The following is a 19,414-nucleotide window of genomic DNA, read 5'->3' as shown; positions in this document are numbered from 1 at the left end:
GGGCCACTGTAATAAGTTTACATGTTTAATATGTCACTGTGCTCTGTAAAAAACTATATTTTATAAATCTGCTTCTTCTCACATGTACAGCTAACACAAGGCCAGATTTAGCACACAGGGGCTCATCATTTAGAACTGCTAGGCAAGCAGTCAGTTCTGACTGAAAGCCAGAAGTCTACGTGACCATCATCATCAGGTCCTTCCATGAAAATATGATGATTTATGTTAGGTAGAATGCCCAGAGGGGACTGGGCGGTCTCTTGGTCTGGAACCCCTACAGATTTTATTTTTTTCTCCAGCTTTTGGAGTTTTTTTTGTTTTTTCTGTCCACCCTGGCCATCGGACCTTACTCTTATTCTATGTTAATTAATGTTGACTTATGTTTATCTTTTATTGTGTCTTCTATTACTCTATTCATTTTGTAAAGCACTTTGAGCTACATTTTTTGTATGAATATGTGCTATATAAATAAATGTTGATTGATTGATTGATTGAGCATTAGAAGACAAGAAACTGACAACTGCTAAAATGAGCATTGTACTATTTCTGTGTGACAGAGTCAGCATGACATTGGATCTTCTTTTCTTTGTTTGGGGATGGCATGATTTACCTAAGTGGGGGCCTGCACATGGAGAAAAGATATAAAGCCTTGGAACATTGCCCGGCACACCTTTGAAGCCGACGGACGGATGGGAGATCCTTCCAGCGCAGAGACAAAAATGGCAGACTGTATACATCGAGCTCCCACTTCGGTGAAAAGTCTTGTCATGGCATCCACGTCTGTTATGCCGCGTAAAGTTATTTCTCTGATGTGATTTCTTACTCACTAAGGGAGGGTATCACCTTTTTTATATTATATCTATATAGTTTCAGGTTATGCAACATGCCGCAATTACAAAAGAACTTATTCCAACCAGGGAGCTAGCGCCCCCTGTTGGATAGAGCCACCCACAAGAAACATGGCACATAGTAAAAGATACATAGAAACTATAGGAACATCTATTCTTAAAATTGGTAATCTCTTTGTATTAGAAAAATAGATGCTATATTTTACTAAGCATTAAGATGTAAGAATTAGGATTGAAAAGACTTATGCCTACATATTTTTTATTATTCTGTGTGAGCTGGAAACCACCAACAGTTTATTAAGCCAAAGGTTGGACATGCAGGAGAGCTGGAGAAGCTTGGGCCGCTTGCTTAGAGAGACGATGAGAACTCTTTGGCTATAAATTATCCTAGCAAGCAAGGATAGTCCTTATCAAACAGATAAGATGGACAGAGTAGGGTTTGACACCCCCTCAACTAAGAATTATCGGTGGGAATCAATTCGAGGCAGGACTGAAGCAATGGAGTGCTAGAAGTCAAATGAGGAAGAATAATGGCTGCAATAATAAGAATTATAATAAAAGTAAAAGGTGCCCATTGCTGGGGGCTCATTGTTCATTCTTAAGTGAGTATGTATGCGTGCCATACAATAAAGTCTGATTCTGCTGTCTGTTCTGAAGTCTCTGAGCTGCCTTCATTGGGCCAAAGAGTGTCTGCATCAGCCTACTTCAACAATACCCAGAAACTAAATGAACAGACATTAAAGAGAAGTTTGAACCCTAGTCAGGAAGGCAACCGTGACTGAAACATAACAGCACTGGGGCACACTCTGACAACCCCATATCATCCTCCAATTATATGATCTTGTGATGGTTACCCCCAGAAATCTGCTGTGTACCTGTCGATGTGAGGTTGACTGATTTTCTGCACACCATCCCTTCTTAGGTGATCCATACTTCCTGTCCCCCACCTCCCTTCTCTTTATCGGTCATTTTCTAATAAACCCTTTTCAGGGTGCCAGCCATCACAAGGCCATTTAACCTGTACCCGGAAGAAACCATGCAGACACTGGGAGAACCTGCAAACTCCATGCAGGGAGGATCCAAGATGCGAACCCTGGTCTCCTTAATGTGAGGTAGCAGCGCTACCAGTGAACCACCATGCCAAATCTGTGTCTCCTTTATTTAAATCCTTTAAAATTTCAGAGAAGATTGGCTTTTTCTAGAATATTTATTGTCACCCCCACCCTGTCCTAATTTTAGTGGAGATCCCCACCCTGTCCCTAATTTAAGTGCTTAATGTACCTGGTGAAATGATAAGTTTGCAACTGCTGTAATACCATCTGCCAGACCAAGAGACATGTTCTGAAATTATGAATGCTCACAAACAAGACAGTGTTCAGTGATCTGTGACGACTTCTCTTGAAATAGATCTCGAAAGGTAGACAATTCAGGAGACGCAGAGGCAGGTGCCGATGACATAATAGGAGCAGCTGTCCTGTCATATGCACTCCTGTCTTTGTATCTGATTACTTGACTGCACTGTATGGCAAATTAGTGGTATTTAAACTGAAATAATGGAACAGCCTCCTTAGCAGGAGCAGCGAAAAAAAGAGAATTCTAATCAGTTTGCTAAAAGGAAACTTGTAAAGACATCTGCAGGCTATTTTTAAATTCACATCCTGAGTGAAAAAAAAAATAATAATTAACAAAATCATTCAATGATTCATGTAAGCCAGAATTAGCATCGGATTAAAAATTCACCTGAAACAAAAAAAAAATAAATAAATAAACAAACCGGTATTACTAATCAAGGTGCACAGTTATATTTAGATTTAAGACCTGGAAATGAAGGGGTGTAAAACCAGAAAGCAACATCAGAAAACCGTCAAGGTCAAATAAATGAAACCCCAAAAGCAAAAATTAAATCCATAAAGAAAAAGACCAGATTTTCAATTTTGGGACCAGACTTTCAACATCCCAAACTAGGACACGTGTATAGGCTGAACGTCTTCTTTCGGCTGCTCCCGTTAGGGTCACCACAGCGTATCGTCTGTTTGCATGTCTTCCTGTCCTCTGTGTCTTGCTCTGTTACACCCATCACCTGCATGTCCCCTCTCAGCACATCCATAAACCTTCTCTTAGGTCTTCCTCTTTTCCTCTGGTCTAGCAGCTCTATCCTTAGAACCCTTCTCCTAATATACCTAATATACTCAGCATCTCTCCTCTTCACATGTCCAAACCAACACAATCTCACCTCTCTAGTTTTGTCTCCAAACAATCCGATCTGAGTTGACCTTCGAATGTCCTCATTTCTAATCCTGTCCACCCAATGCAAATCTTAGCATCTTTAACTCTGCCACCTCCAGCTCTGTCTCCTATTTTTAGGTCAGAACCACCATCTCCAGCCCATATAACATAGCTGGTCTCACTACTGTCCTGTGGACAAATCACACACACAAATCACTCCTGACACTTTTCTCCACCCATTCCACCCTGCCTGCACTTTCTTCTTCACTTCTTTTCCACAATCCCCATTACTCTGTACTGTTGATCCCAAGTATTTAAACTTGTCAACCTTCGCCAACTCTGCTCCCTCCATCCTCACCATTCCACTGACCTCCCTCTCATTTGCACACATGTCTTCTGTCTTTGTGGTCCTACTGAACTTCATTCCTCTCCTCTCTAGAGCATATCTCCACCTCTCCAGGGTCTCCTCAACCTGCTCCCTACTCTCACTACAGATCACAATGTCATCAGCAAACATCATAGTCCACAGGGACTCCTGTCTAATCTCGTCTGTCAGCCTGTCCATCACTATTGCAAATAAGAAAGGGCTCAGAGCCAATCCCTGATGTAATCCCACCTCTACTTTAACCACATCCATCACTCCTACTGCAGACCTCACCACTGTCACACGTTCCTTGTACAAATCTTGTACCACTCTTACATACTTCTCTGCCACTCCCGACTTCCTCATACAATACCACAACTCCGATTGAGGCACTCTGTCATATGTTTTCTCTAGGCCCACAAAGACACAATGCACCTCCTTCTGGCCTTCTCTATACTTCTCAATACCCTCAGAGCAAACATCACATCTGTGGTGCTCTTTGCCGGCATGAAGCCATGCTGCTGCTCACTAATCATCACCTTCCTTCTTAATCTAGCGTAAGGTTGACCAGAACACATTAATCAACTGAATGTGCTAGATGCAAATAAAACTGAAGACATCGTGTCCGGGGGGTAAGTTCCCCATGAAGTATCATTTACCTTGTGAAAATACACATGAAATCAAGAATTTGGGGAGTATTGGCCATCTATAAATGGAACATGTTGTTCAAATTTTGCGACTCTAAGCAAGAAATGGAACGTGATGCCCCAAAACAGGATGGGACATCTCATAACCCTATTGAAGGGTAATGCCTAAAGGCCATCTTTCTATTGGTCTTTCCCTAATGGATCTAGCACAGAACCATTTCTTTTTTTGTTTAAACAGATTAAACTGGGATACTGAACTAACTAATTGCAGCCCCGTCTTTTACGGTGACGTGATGACATCACATATTACGTTTTCAAAATGGAACATAACTCATTAATCCTGGGAGTTTGCTAGATGCAAATAAAAAGAAAGACTCATTGTAAAAATGCACATGAAATCAATTGGGTTGGCCTTCAGGTTTTGGCCATCTAAAAAATGGTTACACATTGTTCATTTCTGGGATTCTAAGAATAAAAAATGAAGCAGTGCTTATAAACGGGATGTCTGATAACCCCATTGAAGGGTGATACCTACAGGGCCTCTTTCTGTTGTGCTTTCCCTAATAGATCAAGCATAGAATTAAGTTTTATTTGAACAGATTAAGCTGGGATACTGAACTAACTAATCTTTTATGGTGGCGTGACAACATCACATGTCATGCATCCAAAATGGGATACCACTCATTAACCCAGTGATTGTCCTAAACACAAATAAAATTAGACGTGGGAGTTTGAGTATTGTGTTGCCTTGTAAAATCACATGAAATCAAAGGGTGTGTGTGTAGGGGGCCTCTTTACATCTTAAACATCTAAAAAAATGGGACACTTTTTTAAATTCTGGGACGCTAAGCATAAAACCGGGATGGGATGTCTGATAACACCTATTAAAGGGTGACGTCTGAAGGCCTTAATAGATCTAGCATAGAAACAAGTTTTATTTGATTAGTGTCACAAGAAGAGAGAGAAGACATCAAAAAGGTTTGGGGCAGCCACCTGTATATTATGCCCTGGCTTCAAACCACTTACACCTGAACACCAGCAAAACCAAGGAGCTGGTGGTGGATTTTAGGAGGACCAGGCCCCTCCTGGACCCTGTGATCATCAGAGGTGACTATGTGCAGAGGGTACAGACCGTTAAATACCTGGAAGTGCAGCTGGATGATAAATTAGACTGGGCTGCCAATACTGATGCTCTGTGCAAGAGAGGACAGAGCAGACTATACTTCTTTAGAAGACTGGCATCCTTCAACATCTGCAATAAGATGCTGCAGATGTTCTATCAGATGGTTGTGGCGAGTGCCCTCTTCTACACGGTGGTGTGTTGGGAAGGCAACATAAAGAAGAGGGACGACTCACACCTGGACAAATTGGTGAGGAAGGCAGGCTCTATTGTAGGCACGGAGCTGGACAGTTTGACATCCGTGGCAGAGCGACGGGCGCTGAGCAGACTCCTGTCGATCATGGAGAATCCACTGCATCCACTAAACAGGATCATCTCCAGACAGAGGAGCAGCTTCAGTGACAGACTGCTGTCACCGTCCTGCTCCACTGACAGACTGAGGAGACCCCGCACTATGCGACTCTTTAATTCCACCCAACATTAATATTATACAAAGTAATTGTCTGTTATACCTGCATTGTTATCACTCTTTAATTTAATATTGTTTTTTATCAGTATGCTGCTGCTGAAGTATGTAAATTTCCCCTTGGGATCTATCTATCTATCTATCTATCTATCTATCTATCTATCTATCTATCTATCTATCTATCTATCTATCTATCTATCTATCTATCTAAATGTGGTTGTTTAAGATTGTTGTTGTGTTCAAGTTCAAGTCCAAAACAGATCAGCTTGAGAGGTGTAAAGATGGCGTTTTCTAAAGGCCAAGACCAGAAGTGATTTCATAGTTGGTGCCGGAAGTGAAATGATCATTGACACCTTCAAAGGCCAGAAGTGACAACTTAATGGGCGATGGAACTATGTGGGATGGTCCTACAGAGGATTGAGAGAGAAAGTCAGTTCACTTCGCCACCCCCTGGTCTGGCGTGGAACTACCATTATTCAGGACATTTAGCTGCCTACCATGTGTGACAAGAGATTAAGCTGGAACACTAAACTAATTACACCTCCATTTTTTATAGTTATGCGATGACATCACATATCATGACGTCAGTAAGTCAAATGATAGAAACCAGCATCATGACTTACATCAAATCCATGAATATAACACAGCAAAGTGAAGAAAACGGTCTACAAAATGGTGATGTGTTAAAAAATATCAATAAATACGCCAGTAACAAAACAATTACCATTAAGTGATTCTGGAAAGTTACAAATGTATGCATGACAACAATGAAAATGATTTGATGAGATGTAATAGTTATTTGAAAAGTAAGACTGCTAGGTCTGTGATTTACAATCAGACGACAAAGATCACAGCTTAGCTGTCAGACATTCAACAGAACATTTATCATCTTTGACACGTTGATTGTCACAGTGAAAACAGGTAAGTTTGTTCCCGATGACAATGACAAATCAAGGTTTTACTTCAATATACTAATTTAATACATTTTGATATTAAGCAAAATTCACGCAATGCAATACGCTCGACTGACCACACCACTCTCTGAAGAGCCTTGTGGTCCTGGTTTTTGCTGTTCCCAAACCAGGCACTGATACTTCCTGCCAGAATACTTTGGATGGAGGATGTATGGATGCTCTTTAGGATCTGGCAGAACAGCTTGAAATCCCTGAGGCATCTGACGTGCATCGCTGTGCCTTCTTCCCCAAGGTGTCAAAGTGTCTGGACCAGGACAGATCCTCAGTGATGTGGACACTGAGATATCTGAATCTGTCCACCCTCTCCACCTGAGTGCTGGTGATACTGAGGCGGTTGGTAGTGCCTCTACCGTTTCCTCCCAAAGTCACATTGTTTGACTGAGGGGCTGCTGGGAAATAAGAATTACAGTGGACATGAAGCTATATGTTAAAAATGAGCTCCACCAAACCAAATTCCATATTGTTGAAGTTGCTTATCTAAACTCACCACAAATTAATAATTTAACAGGAAACTGAAAAAAACTGTCATACTCATGTAGAACACTTTAAATGCTTACGCTTTCTTTTTCTTTTATGACAGAATGAAAGGGAACAGATAATGACAACAAATGTCTGGCTTACCCAGGTTGGTACACTTTTACTTGTGGGTTTTTGTTCTTTTGTTTTGTTTGTTATTTTTCTTTATGTGATTGGCTTCCTTTTTTGTACTTTTAAAGAGAAACAGTAAAGGATTCTCCAAATAAGATCATCATTTGCCTCAAGTCAAAACTTTAAAGCGATGATAATGCAAGTGATTCTTGTTGGCTACAGCATTAGAATTCTCTACCCTCAATTTCATGTTGTTGCTTTCTGGAAACTCTTCCATTATTAGGTATAATATGCAAAGCAAGTGCATTGAGAACAAAATCATCAGACTGTATGCTCCACTTTAGAAACATTATTAATCTTTGTGAGCTGTGGGTGGTCTTCATATTGATATCAGTTATATTAGCATTACATTTACATTTATTTACTTAGACATTTTTATCCAAAGTGAATTACAAAAGAGGTGAACATAATTAAATAAACACCAGTTTGGGGGTCTGCTTTAAAACAAGTGTTACAGAATAAGGTTACAAAATGAACCGTCACAATGAAGGACTCTAAACTAAACAGAACAACAAGATTAGTTTAACTTGTTTTAACTGCAAAGATAGATAGATAGATAGATAGATAGATAGAAAGGCACTATATGATAGATAGATAGATAGATAGAAAGGCACTATATGATAGATAGATAGATAGATAGATAGATAGATAGATAGATAGATAGATAGATAGATAGATAGATAGATGTGAAAGGCACTATATAATAATTGGGGTGTCATTCAGGCAAAACTCAATTTAATATGTTGTCACAGAAAGAAAGCTAAATCTTTAACAGAAAGGAGCGTGGAATTGCACAATAAGGATCGGTTAGTTGCAGTTGTGTGCAGATCTTTGTGGCGTCTGCATAACCTTCCACGTGGCTTGTCAGGTCTGAACTGGGACATCATCTCTTAGAAGCGCCCCTACTTTATACTGGCCGGACTGGAAGGGGTGGGGCATCTTTGACTCCATTGCCCTGAAGGGGCAGTGTCTTGAGGCTATAAAGGAAAAAGGAGACAAGACTGTTAGCAACAGCACCGTCTCATGTCCTGGGGTGGTACCACGTGCCTTAGGTGAGTCCAGAAGGCAATCCTCTGATACTCATGCATGACAATATTTAAACGATTCCAGAAGAAGCCCATGGACTTCAATATCTCCCCCTGGGTTGGAGTGGTGCCTCGGTCTCCCACAGGGCTCCATGGAAATTGGAGTTGGGTGTAGCACTGTTGGGTCCTGCAGGTGCCGCCAGGGGGTGCTGCAGCTGGCACTCCTACATGCAGACTATGTGTTTTTGGCACTGCGTACTGCAGCTAATGAAAGCTTAAGAATAAAAAACTGTTTTAAGATACATAATTCATTTGCTCTCTTTGTGGATTTGAAGCTACAAATAGATAAACAGATAGACAGATATAAAAGGCATTGTATTATAATAATAGATAGATATGAAAGGCACTATATAATAAATGGATAGACAGACCAACCAATGTGAAAGGCACTATATGATAGATATATAGATAGATGTAAAAGCTGAGTTATACTCACAATGAGGCATTATACAGTTGTATTGTTCATATATAGGTCCCCCATAGCGTTTCCTGACACACTTCTGCTGAATGGTTCGCTGTCTGAATGTGTTCACTATTAGTGTGTCAGGGAGATGATCTGCAGAATTGTTTATAATGGCACTCATGTTTAAAAAAGATAATCATTTTGAAAAAAAATCACATTCCAAGAGAGCCTTCATATACTCCTTAAACACATTGAGGGAGTCACCAGTTTAGATGGAGGTGGGCAGCTCGTTCCACTGACTCAAAGCTACACATGATCAATATTTGTTTCCATGTAGCGGTGGTACCACCAGACCTCATTCAATAACAGTGTGTAAGAAGGGGCACAGGATCTTACAAGTGTCTCCAGATATCTTCTGTAGTTGCTGACTACCATGTAGAACGGTATCAAGTACTTCTTTATAATTTGAGCACCTCCAGGAAGCCAATGTAGTATTAGCTCTCAGACAGAGGAGGGCAGCTTGTTCCAACACTAGGATCTACACATGAAAAGGGAATGTATTGAGATTTTGTACCACATGGAGATGGTACTACCAGACTTCATTCACTTGCAGTCCTAAGTGGGTGAGAAGGAGCATAGAAACTTATGAGTGCCTGTACGGTTACTCTTTTCATAGACTTTAAGAACCTCACATTAAAACCATCATCCAACACTTCTGGAACATAATGATGGAGTCAGCAATTTGAATGGAGGTGGGCAGCATGTTGAACCATCTCAGAGCTACACATCATAAGAATCTGGATGGAGATTTGATGCCACATATAGGTGGTGCCACCTGATCCCATTCAATAGCAGACCCAAGGAACATGATATTCTTACTTCTTTCATACTTCAATGCTGTAACAGGTTTTTTGTTTTGCTCTTTTTTTTGCAATACCGTCTTCCAAATGTTGTCCTAAAGTCACTCATGCATTCATAACTACATGCAGTAATGTAAAACCCGTGATGAAGCAACAGATGAATTGCTTTTTGCTGTTTTTTCTTGATGAATTCTGCCAGGGTTGTTTTTATTTTTTATTTTTATTTTTCCTCCCTTGTTGGAAGCAGATATGTTTGAATACATATCTGCTCGTGACAGTTGAGAATGTAACCTCAGGGGTTTATTTGTTGTAGAAGGTGCCCTTAGGACACATCTCTGTAAACCAAATCACTGCAGGGTTTATTTGTCGCAGAGTTTACTTTTTGAACAAAGAATGTGCCAGGCTGAATTGCAGTTAAGTAAATCGCTGAAGGCCCTCTTCTTATAGAGAGAAGCAAGAATAAATGAAACAGTTATACAATATGCTGTATATTTATGATTTATAATACTTCTATATGTCTTTATGAGTGAGCTTTAGGAAGAATTCTCAGAGAAATAAATGCAAATAAGTAGATGCACTGTGTAATTAAGTTCCACTTTCCATAACAGAAAATGATTTCCTGCTAACATCCAGTGCCTATAAAAAGCTTTAATCACGCTTTAGTTTTAGGTGCTGCAGAAATGCATCTGAATCTCATTTATTATTATGTAACAACACCTTAACAAAGGCTTCTTTGGGTCTTCATAACGCTTACGCCAAGGATTTACTTAACGTTACTTGATGCGTGAGCTTAAGGATGTTGCTGCTACGCAAGCAGTGTACTGACTATTCTTGCATGCATACTTTATGTAAATCTGGAGGATTCCACCAGGTGGCAGTGTGAGAAATCATCACGGTCACAAAACAACGCTTGGCTTCGCTGTGTTGTGAGTTGAAGTAAGAAAGATGTTAAAGAGAAAAATTCTGATGCTGTTTGCAAAGGTGTGAAAAAAAAACAAAAAGCCGTCAACAGCAACACAGAAGATGGTATGTGAGATATTTAAATCTATCACATTGTTTCGATGGGGAATATGCAACGTTTGTATTGCCTGTGCGAGAAATGGTTGAAGAAGAGCACCATGAAGACATTTACATGTCAGCATTTAAGTCTGATGATTTGCATCACCACATTGAACCATTCATCAAACATAGAAGCACGCACACTGATCCTACAATGCGGCTCGCTGTCACATATTGATAGTCAACACAGATGCAGACGTCAGGTAACAAAACTTAAACACACACGGCACCCATATTTTTTCTGGTACTGCAACTTGCTCACACATCTCAGTAATTTCTGACGACGTGCTCAGAGGACACGTTAAAAGAACAATGGGAACACGTGGCAGCCTTGAGCGTTCTGAGAGTGAAGTTTAATCCAGCCCTTACAAAGCATCCATGAAGTGTTTATACATCTCTGCAATGTGGCTGACTAAAAATAAATCATTTTGGGGTGGGCTGAGGTGGCTTAACTGAGACATGTCTTTCTTGATATTACATATTTAGTATATAGGGACAGGATATATTTAACACTACACAATGCGTACGCTGCTGCTATGCAAGCAGTGTACTGTCTGTATGCGTATTTTATGTGTATCTGGAGGATTCCACTAGGTGGCAGTGTAAGACATCATCCCATTGAGAAAACAACACCTGGGGCCTCATGCATAACACCGTGCATAGAACTCACACTAAAACACGGCATACAGACAAAAGTGGAAATGTGCGTATGCACAAAAAAATTCAGATGCTCAAAACCATGCATAAGCCAATTTCCATGCACTTGAGCTCCATAAATCCCAGTCAGCGTGAAAAGTAATGCCTGCTCACATGGCTGCTGCCCCACCCCGACTCCTCCCCGAATTTTGCATATTTTAATATGCAAATCAATATAAATATCACCTTTCCCTTTCAGTGTTTTGTTAAAAGACAATGGCAAAAGCATGTGAAAAAAAGAATTTTGGCAAATGAAAAGTGGTGGCAAGGAAAAATGTACTATTTGTCGGCTTAAGCAGTAGTATAAACAACAAAAGGAAGTGGATCAAGTGATACCCAATAGCTCAGACACTCGAAAGTTCAAGTTCAGAAAGTCACAAAGTGCCCAAAATTAAAAAAGAAGTGGTCTAATATAAAAGTCACCATGAAAAGGTGAGTCGTAGTCCACCGTTGGAGTGTCATATAGAAGTGTATTAGGGAGCTGAGAAAAGAAAAATGGACACTGGAAAAAAAAGTCAAAATGTCCACTTTAATCTCATAGTTTATTTTGTCATTAAAGTACTTTGTAGAACATTGTAAACTTAATCTTAAAACCAATGTTTAATTTACTAGAGTTTCTCAGATCAAATCATAACTAAAGTAGCATGTTAAATGCTTCATGTTCTATGTGTTCTTCTTTGTGCTCTACGTGTGAATAAATGCATGCTTCTTAAACAGGCTTTCTCTTATGCCGACAGGACACAAAATATATTACATTCATTATATTACAGCTCCCTGAACAATTTAAATACTAAGATGTATATTTGATTATCATTTTCATGATGAAATGAATTAAATCACATAATAAACATAAGGGCACGGTGGCGCAGTGGTAGCAATGAGCTGGCTCCCCGTCCAAAAATTGTTCCTGGCTCCCACAAGAGGCTTGCTGGGCCATGCGTGACCCTCGATGAAATAATTTAATGCAGCCGTAATGTCTCTTTCAAACGTACCATCCCCAATTCCTGACCTTCCTTTTCTTTCTCCACATCACCATTCGCTACACAATAAGCACTTTAATAAAAGTCAACCCATCTGTAAGCTTAGAACGCCGATTCTTCAAAACTTTTAAGGAACATTGAAATATCTTTGTATTACATGTTTAATCATTCCATCCATCTATTCATCCAGGGTTGCAACAACAACAACAACAACATTTATTTATATAGCACATTTTCATACAAACAGTAGCTCAAAGTGCTTTACATATTAAAGAATAGAAAAATGAAAGACATAATTATAAAACAAAATAAATCAACATTAACATCGAATAAGAGTAAGGTTCAATGGCCAGGGGGGACAGAAAAACAAAAAAACTCCAGACGGCTGGAGAAAAAATAAAATCTGTAGGGATTCCAGACCATGATACCGCCCAGTCCCCTCTATTCATCCAGGGTTGCGCCAGTCCCAGCAAGTATGCAGCATGAGGCAGGACCAATCCTTGGACGGGGTGGCAGCTCATCTGTACTGCTGAACCACTGTGCCCACATGTTTAATTATTAACAGTATACATTATTTAAATGAAGTTAGAAATTTATCTGTATAATGTAATATACATACTTGAAGGAATCTCATCTTAAAAATGATATCAAGAGCACCAAAAAGATAGTGCTTGGAAATCTAAATCGACTTAGAAGCCAGTCATCATCATCTGTAAATACCCTCTCTCTTCTATTAAATTGAATTGAATTCCTTTATTGATATTTTATGGTACAATGAGATTCAATATGCAAATCCTCCGTAAACTTATTTTCCTATAAAATGATAAAATAACAACAATAATAATAATACAATAAAAACAATGAAAAATATGCAATATGAAAGCATAAGTACAATATACATGTACATAATAGTGCAGAGAGTGAAAATGGTTCTTAAAGTGGCTCAGGTTGTGCAATATTACAACTCTAGCGCAAGTTTCCAATAAGGTAATTGTAATTCTAAGTACAAACAGATCTAGCGGGAGCACTTGATTGATTGACTGATTGAGTGCGTTTAGAGCTCTTTGGATGAAACTGTTTCTGAATCGCAAGGTTCATGCAGGAAAGGCTCTGAGGTGTTTGCATGTTGGGGGAAGTTCAAATAGACTGTGCGCATGGCTGAGGCAGCAAGTGTTAGATGCTGTATCCCGATGATCCTCTTTCCAGTCAGCTGCTGTAGAGCTGTGATTTCACACTAAGATACAGTGGATTAAAATATTCTGAGTGGTACACTGAGAGCAACAACGCTAAAGCAGCTATGGTATTTGGAATAGTTTGGCCATTCTGTGGACTATTATATTGTTACAGATCGATTAAAATCAGTTGCCTTAAACTAATACATGATATGTGGTTAATTACAGTTTATTTGATAAAGCAGGGATGTGAATCTAAAAAAGAAAGGGAAACCACACTGGAACAAAAGCACTGCTTTGACGCTGGGTGCCGCCAGTTTGCAAAGCCGAGTGGAAAGTTGCGTACACCGAGGTTAAGGCTGGTGGCTTTATGTCAAGTTTAGTTTTTATACATCTTGAAGTGAGCATGGAAACGGGACGTACGCACCATTTTTTTAATGAGGCCCCTGGATTTGCTTTCTTGTGAGTTGAGAGAAGAATGGATGCTGAAGATAAAAACTTTTAAATGTATCACGTCATTACAATGGGGAATATGCAAAACCTGCATTGTCTACGAGAGAAATGAATGAAGGAAATGCATCATGAATTCTTTCGTATGTCTGCATTTAAGTCTGATGATTTGCTTCACCACATCGAACTAGTCATCAAACATCAAAGCACGCACATTGATCTCATTGGAGCTGCAATGTGGCTTGCTGCCACACTGCGTTATCTTGCCAAGTACCCACTTATTTTCTCAAATATTTTCCACTTTGCATGGACATATCTCTCTCAAATTTACTTCCTTATTATCTTGCATGTTTTCACATCCGCTTTCAAAGAGCTGCCGATTTGACGCCAACTGTTTTGACAGGCATGTCTATCTCTGTGGAGATGCGTCACATACCAAAACTTGAACACACCCACCACCTAAATTTTTGCTGGTACTGCAACACACGCATGCATCACGTTAATTTCTTACGATGTGCTCAGAGGATGCGTCAAAAGAGCACTGGGAACTCATAGCAGCCATGATCCAAGCGAGTGTCAAGTATAAACCCAGCCTTAGACCTGTGAATCCTAGCATGTAATTTTATCAGCATGTCAATATTTCACACAGCACAGAGATGAATGACCGATGTACTGATGTGTTGTAACCCTCTGCAACACATTTTGACTGAACATCTCCTACAACTCTGTGGTGGCCAGTGTGATTATCTACACTGTTGTGTGCTGGGCCGCTAACATCACTTCAGTAGATGCCCACTGAATTAACAGGCTAATTAAAATGACAGTCTCAGTTATAGGACATACTCTGGACCCCATGGTGGTCGTAATGGAGGACAGAATGAAAACAAAACTGAATGTCATTATGAACAATGCTAGTCAACAATAAGGCACAGTGGTGACAGCATCATGCTGTAGAATTGTTTTTTAGCAGAAAGGACTGGCATATTAGATGGGGTTGGGGGAAAAGCTGAACAGAGCAAAGCACAGAGATATCCTTAATGAAAACCTGCTTCAAATAATAATAATAATAATACATTTTATTTATATAGAGCCTTTCCCATGCTCAAGGCACTTACAGAATATAAGAAAGAATGGCAGGGTATACAGTATATAGCATTGTACAAACCAAATAAATAAATAAATAAAATTACGACAGACTGGGCAGAGTGTTCCGCTTTCCAGTAAGACAATGACCCTAAGCACAAAGCCAAGGCAGTACATCCTCTCTCTGACACACCTACACTGAGGACTTTCAGACAACAACAGCAGAAGTGTGTCAAGGAACACCAGGGGGGGGGGTCCTTTATACCCACAATATACAGCAATATGTCTGTTTATTTATTTACTTACTTATCTACCTATTTATTTATTCAAAGAGCTTCTGTTAAAATCCAAATCTCCACCTGGGGACAAATAAGTTCTATCTATCTATCTATCTATCTATCTATCTATCTATCTATCTATCTATCTATCTATCTATCTATCTATCTATCTATCTATCTATCTATCTATCTATTGTGCCAGTGAACACAATTCACCACTCTATCCACAGATGCCAGTCATCTGAGATAAAAATCAGCACAGAGAAATCATGATTTGTGGTCTGAAAAGCCAATATTTCAAATAGTTTTTTGGAAATTACAAATATCGTGTTCTCTGGGTCAAAGACAAAGAGTACCATCCGAGCGGTAAAACCTGTGATCATAAAAGATCCCAGGGCATCCTTCATAAACAGTAGAATAAATCCCAATGTCCTGGCTAAATAGCCTACCACAGCCTGGTCTACCTGACCCCCTAATCATCCCCTGCCTCTTATTAGCAGTGTACAATGTCAGGATGATAGATCACTACAGCACCAGCTGGTGGCACCCGTGGAACCCAACAATGCTACCCTAAGGGACTACAGTTCCCAAAGTGCCTTGCAGGTGTCCATGCAGGTAGCATTACCCTAGGAGGCTGCCACCTAGTGTGTCAGGATAGCATGTAATCCTGCCAGGTTGTTCCTTGATCTAACCTTGCCGGGTTACCAGTGTACCCACTGCCACACTGGCATCTTCTGCCTGCCTTGAAGGGCTAGCCTCCCATCCAGGTAAGAAACCTTGGCCTATTCTGGCTGTAACGGCATCTGTCACAATGTATTTGTGTATGTTTTGTTCATTTATACCAGGAGTGGGCAATGTTGGCTCTGGTGGGCCGCAGCGGTTAAAGGTTTTTGTTCGAACCCAAGTTTCTTAATGAGAAGTCAGTTATTGCTGATGAAGCACTTATTGCTCAAGTGACATTTTGATGCATTTATGTTGGCAGTCTTGCTTGTCAAGGTTTCCCATCCTTAATTGCTCATTTCAGTCTTAAGACAGCTGCATTCAGTGTTTTAATGGCTCCTTATTAGCAATAAGATGCAAATGACAAAGCACTCCCTCTGAGGCTGGAGTGGTTATTTCTTACCTTATCAGACCTTGGAAGGTGGTCCCCAGGCACATGCATGACTATATACAAATACATATCTCTATATATATAAAATCCGGCGTCTGTATGTCTGTCTGCTTTTCATAAGAGAACTACTTAATGGATTTAGATGGGGTGCCAGCTGATATTTGTGACTTCTCTCACAACAAGGGGAGGTAGGCAGGGCCCTCCTCACTCACGTGCCAGCCTCGGGGCATACCTTACCTCCGCTTAGCTAGCGAATGAGACAACTATTTAATGGATTTAGATCGGGCTTTTTTCTATTATTATTTAACATTCCGGTTGATTTTGTGACTTCTCTCATCACGCTAAAATTCATAAGGAGCAATATATTCACGCTAATCCAAGACAGAGGCTTCGGACTGAGGGGAGGGGGAAGTGTTGTGGGGAGTCGGTCTACCTCTGCGTTTTAGAGTGTACTTTCCCTCCGCTTAGGTAGCGATAATGTTTTGCTTATTGATTTTTAAAGTTTGTCCTGGAGGCGAAACAGGGAACGGCTAGTGTATGTATGTATATATATATATATATATATATATATATATATATATATATATATATATATATATATATATATATATATATATATATATATATACACTCACCTAAAGGATTATTAGTAACACCTGTTCAATTTCTCATTAATGCAATTATCTAAACAACCAATCACATGGCAGTTGCTTCAATGCATTTAGGGGTGTGGTCCTGGTCAAGACAATCTCCTGAACTCCAAACTGAATGTCAGAATGGGAAAGAAAGGTGATTTAAGCAATTTTGAGCGTGGCATGGTTGTTGGTGCCAGACGGGCCAGTCTGAGTATTTCACAATCTGCTCAGTTACTGGGATTTTCACACACAACCATTTCTAGGGTTTACAAAGAATGGTGTGAAAAGGGAAAAACATCCAGTATGCGGCAGTCCTGTGGGCGAAAATGCCTTGTTGATGCTAGAGGTCAGAGGAGAATGGGCCGACTGATTCAAACTGATAGAAGAGCAACTTAGACTGAAATAACCACTCGTTACAACCGAGGTATGCAGCAAAGCATTTGTGAAGCCACAACACGCACAACCTTGAGGCGGATGGGCTACAACAGCAGAAGACCCCACCGGGTCCCACTCATCTCCACTACAAATAGGAAAAAGAGGCTACAATTTGCACGAGCTCACCAAAATTGGACAGTTAAAGACTGAAAAAATGTTGCCTGGTCTGATGAGTCTCAATTTCTGTTGAGACATTCAAATGGTCGAGTCAGAATTTGGCGTAAACAGAATGAGAACATGGATCCATCATGCCTTGTTACCACTGTGCAGGCTGGTGGTGGTGGTGTAATGGTGTGGGGGATGTTTTCTTGGCACACCTTAGTGCCAATTGGGCATCATTTAAATGCCACGGGCTACCTGAGCATTGTTACTGACCATGTCCATCCCTTCCTGACCACCATGTACCCAGCCTCTGATGGCTACTTCCAGCAGGATAATGCACCATGTCACAAAGCTCGAATCATTTCAAATTGGTTTCTTGAACATGACAATGAGTTCACTGTACTAAAATGGCCCCCACAGTCACCAGATCTCAACCCAATTGAGCATCTTTGGGATGTGGTGGAACGGGAGCTTCGTGCCCTGGATGTGCATCCCACAAATCTCCATCAACTGCAAGATGCTATCCTATCAATATGGGCCAACATTTCTAAAGAATGCTTTCAGCACCTTGTTGAATCAATGCCACGTAGAATTAAGGCAGTTCTGAAGGCGAAAGGGGGTCAAACACCGTATTAGTATGGTGGTCCTAAAAATCCTTTAGGTGAGTGTATATATATATTTTTTGTTATTTATTACCTGTTTTCATTTCCTATATAGATTAGTGGCATTTTCTCAAAAAACAAATTGGTTTGCCACATATGTACAATTTATAAAACAAAGCAAAAAAAAACCACGTATGGGCGGCATGGTGGTGCAGTGGTAGCACTGCTGCCTCGCAGTAAGGAGACCTGGGCTCACTTCTTGGGTCCTTTCTGCATGGAGTTTGCATGTTCTCCCCGTGTCTGCGTGGGTTTCCTCCGGGTGCAGTGCAAAAACATGCAGTTAGGTGTATTGAAGATCCTAAATTGTCCCTGGTGTGTGCTTGGTGTGTGTGCGTGTGTGTGTCCTGCAGTGGGCTGGTGCCCTACCAGGGATTTGTTCCTGCCTTGCACCCTGTGCTGGCTGGGACTGGCTCCAGCAGATCCCCGTGACCCTGTAGTTAGGATATATTGGGTTGGACAATGACTGACTGACTGACTGACTGGAAAAGTATTTTATACATTTATTATATTAATGCATATGTTTCCATAGTGATTTAAACTATCTGACAAATTTTATATTGTTAATGTTTTTAGAATTCTTTATTGTATTTGGTTCAATTACATGGATTAACATACAGTTATATAGCTGTGTAAAGCTTACTACATTATTTTCCGACTTTCTGTACTTTATAAGTATTTATAACTTTAGCAAATGTTCATTTATATTATTCATTGAAAGTATGGCATTTTTTGTAAAATATATGAGCTTTCTTTACAGGAAGTTGCTGTGTAGTGTGTCCATAAATCTTTGTCTTAATTCACCAGCTTGGATTTACTTACACAGGAGTGGAATGATTATCGTTTGGTGTGGGACCCCCAGGAGTATGATGGTATTAAAAAACTCAGAATACCTTCACAACACATCTGGCTTCCTGACATTGTTCTCTATAATAAGTAAGTGGAGTCTAATCATTGAATGCTAGTTTGCACATTTACAATTGAGCAGCTCTTCCTTCACATAATCAGATCAATTTTCCAGTAAAAAATGGTTAATATAAAGCTTTCTGGCAGATTTAAGAATATGAATGTATTATTTGATGCTATCTATCTATCTATTATATAGTGCCTTTC

General features: G+C 40.1%; 1 protein-coding gene across 2 annotated transcripts in view; it reads left to right on the top strand.

The window, feature by feature from the left end:
• chrnb5a (cholinergic receptor, nicotinic, beta 5a) overlaps positions 1-19,414 on the top strand; it is a 181,146-nt gene that overhangs the window by 114,858 nt on the left and 46,874 nt on the right. Inside the window, exons 3-4 of one of the 2 annotated variants that reach the window (XM_039758232.1) lie at positions 7,226-7,270; positions 19,128-19,237. In XM_039758232.1, coding sequence (XP_039614166.1) covers positions 7,226-7,270; positions 19,128-19,237 — 155 coding nt within the window. Of the gene's footprint in view, positions 1-7,225; positions 7,271-19,108; positions 19,238-19,414 lie in introns of both variants that reach the window. The other variant, XM_039758233.1, reaches the window with a different exon arrangement.

This window comes from Polypterus senegalus, chromosome 7 (assembly GCF_016835505.1).
Source record: "Polypterus senegalus isolate Bchr_013 chromosome 7, ASM1683550v1, whole genome shotgun sequence".
Lineage (NCBI taxonomy): Eukaryota > Metazoa > Chordata > Cladistia > Polypteriformes > Polypteridae > Polypterus > Polypterus senegalus.
This window is presented reverse-complemented; position numbering and strand designations above follow the sequence as displayed.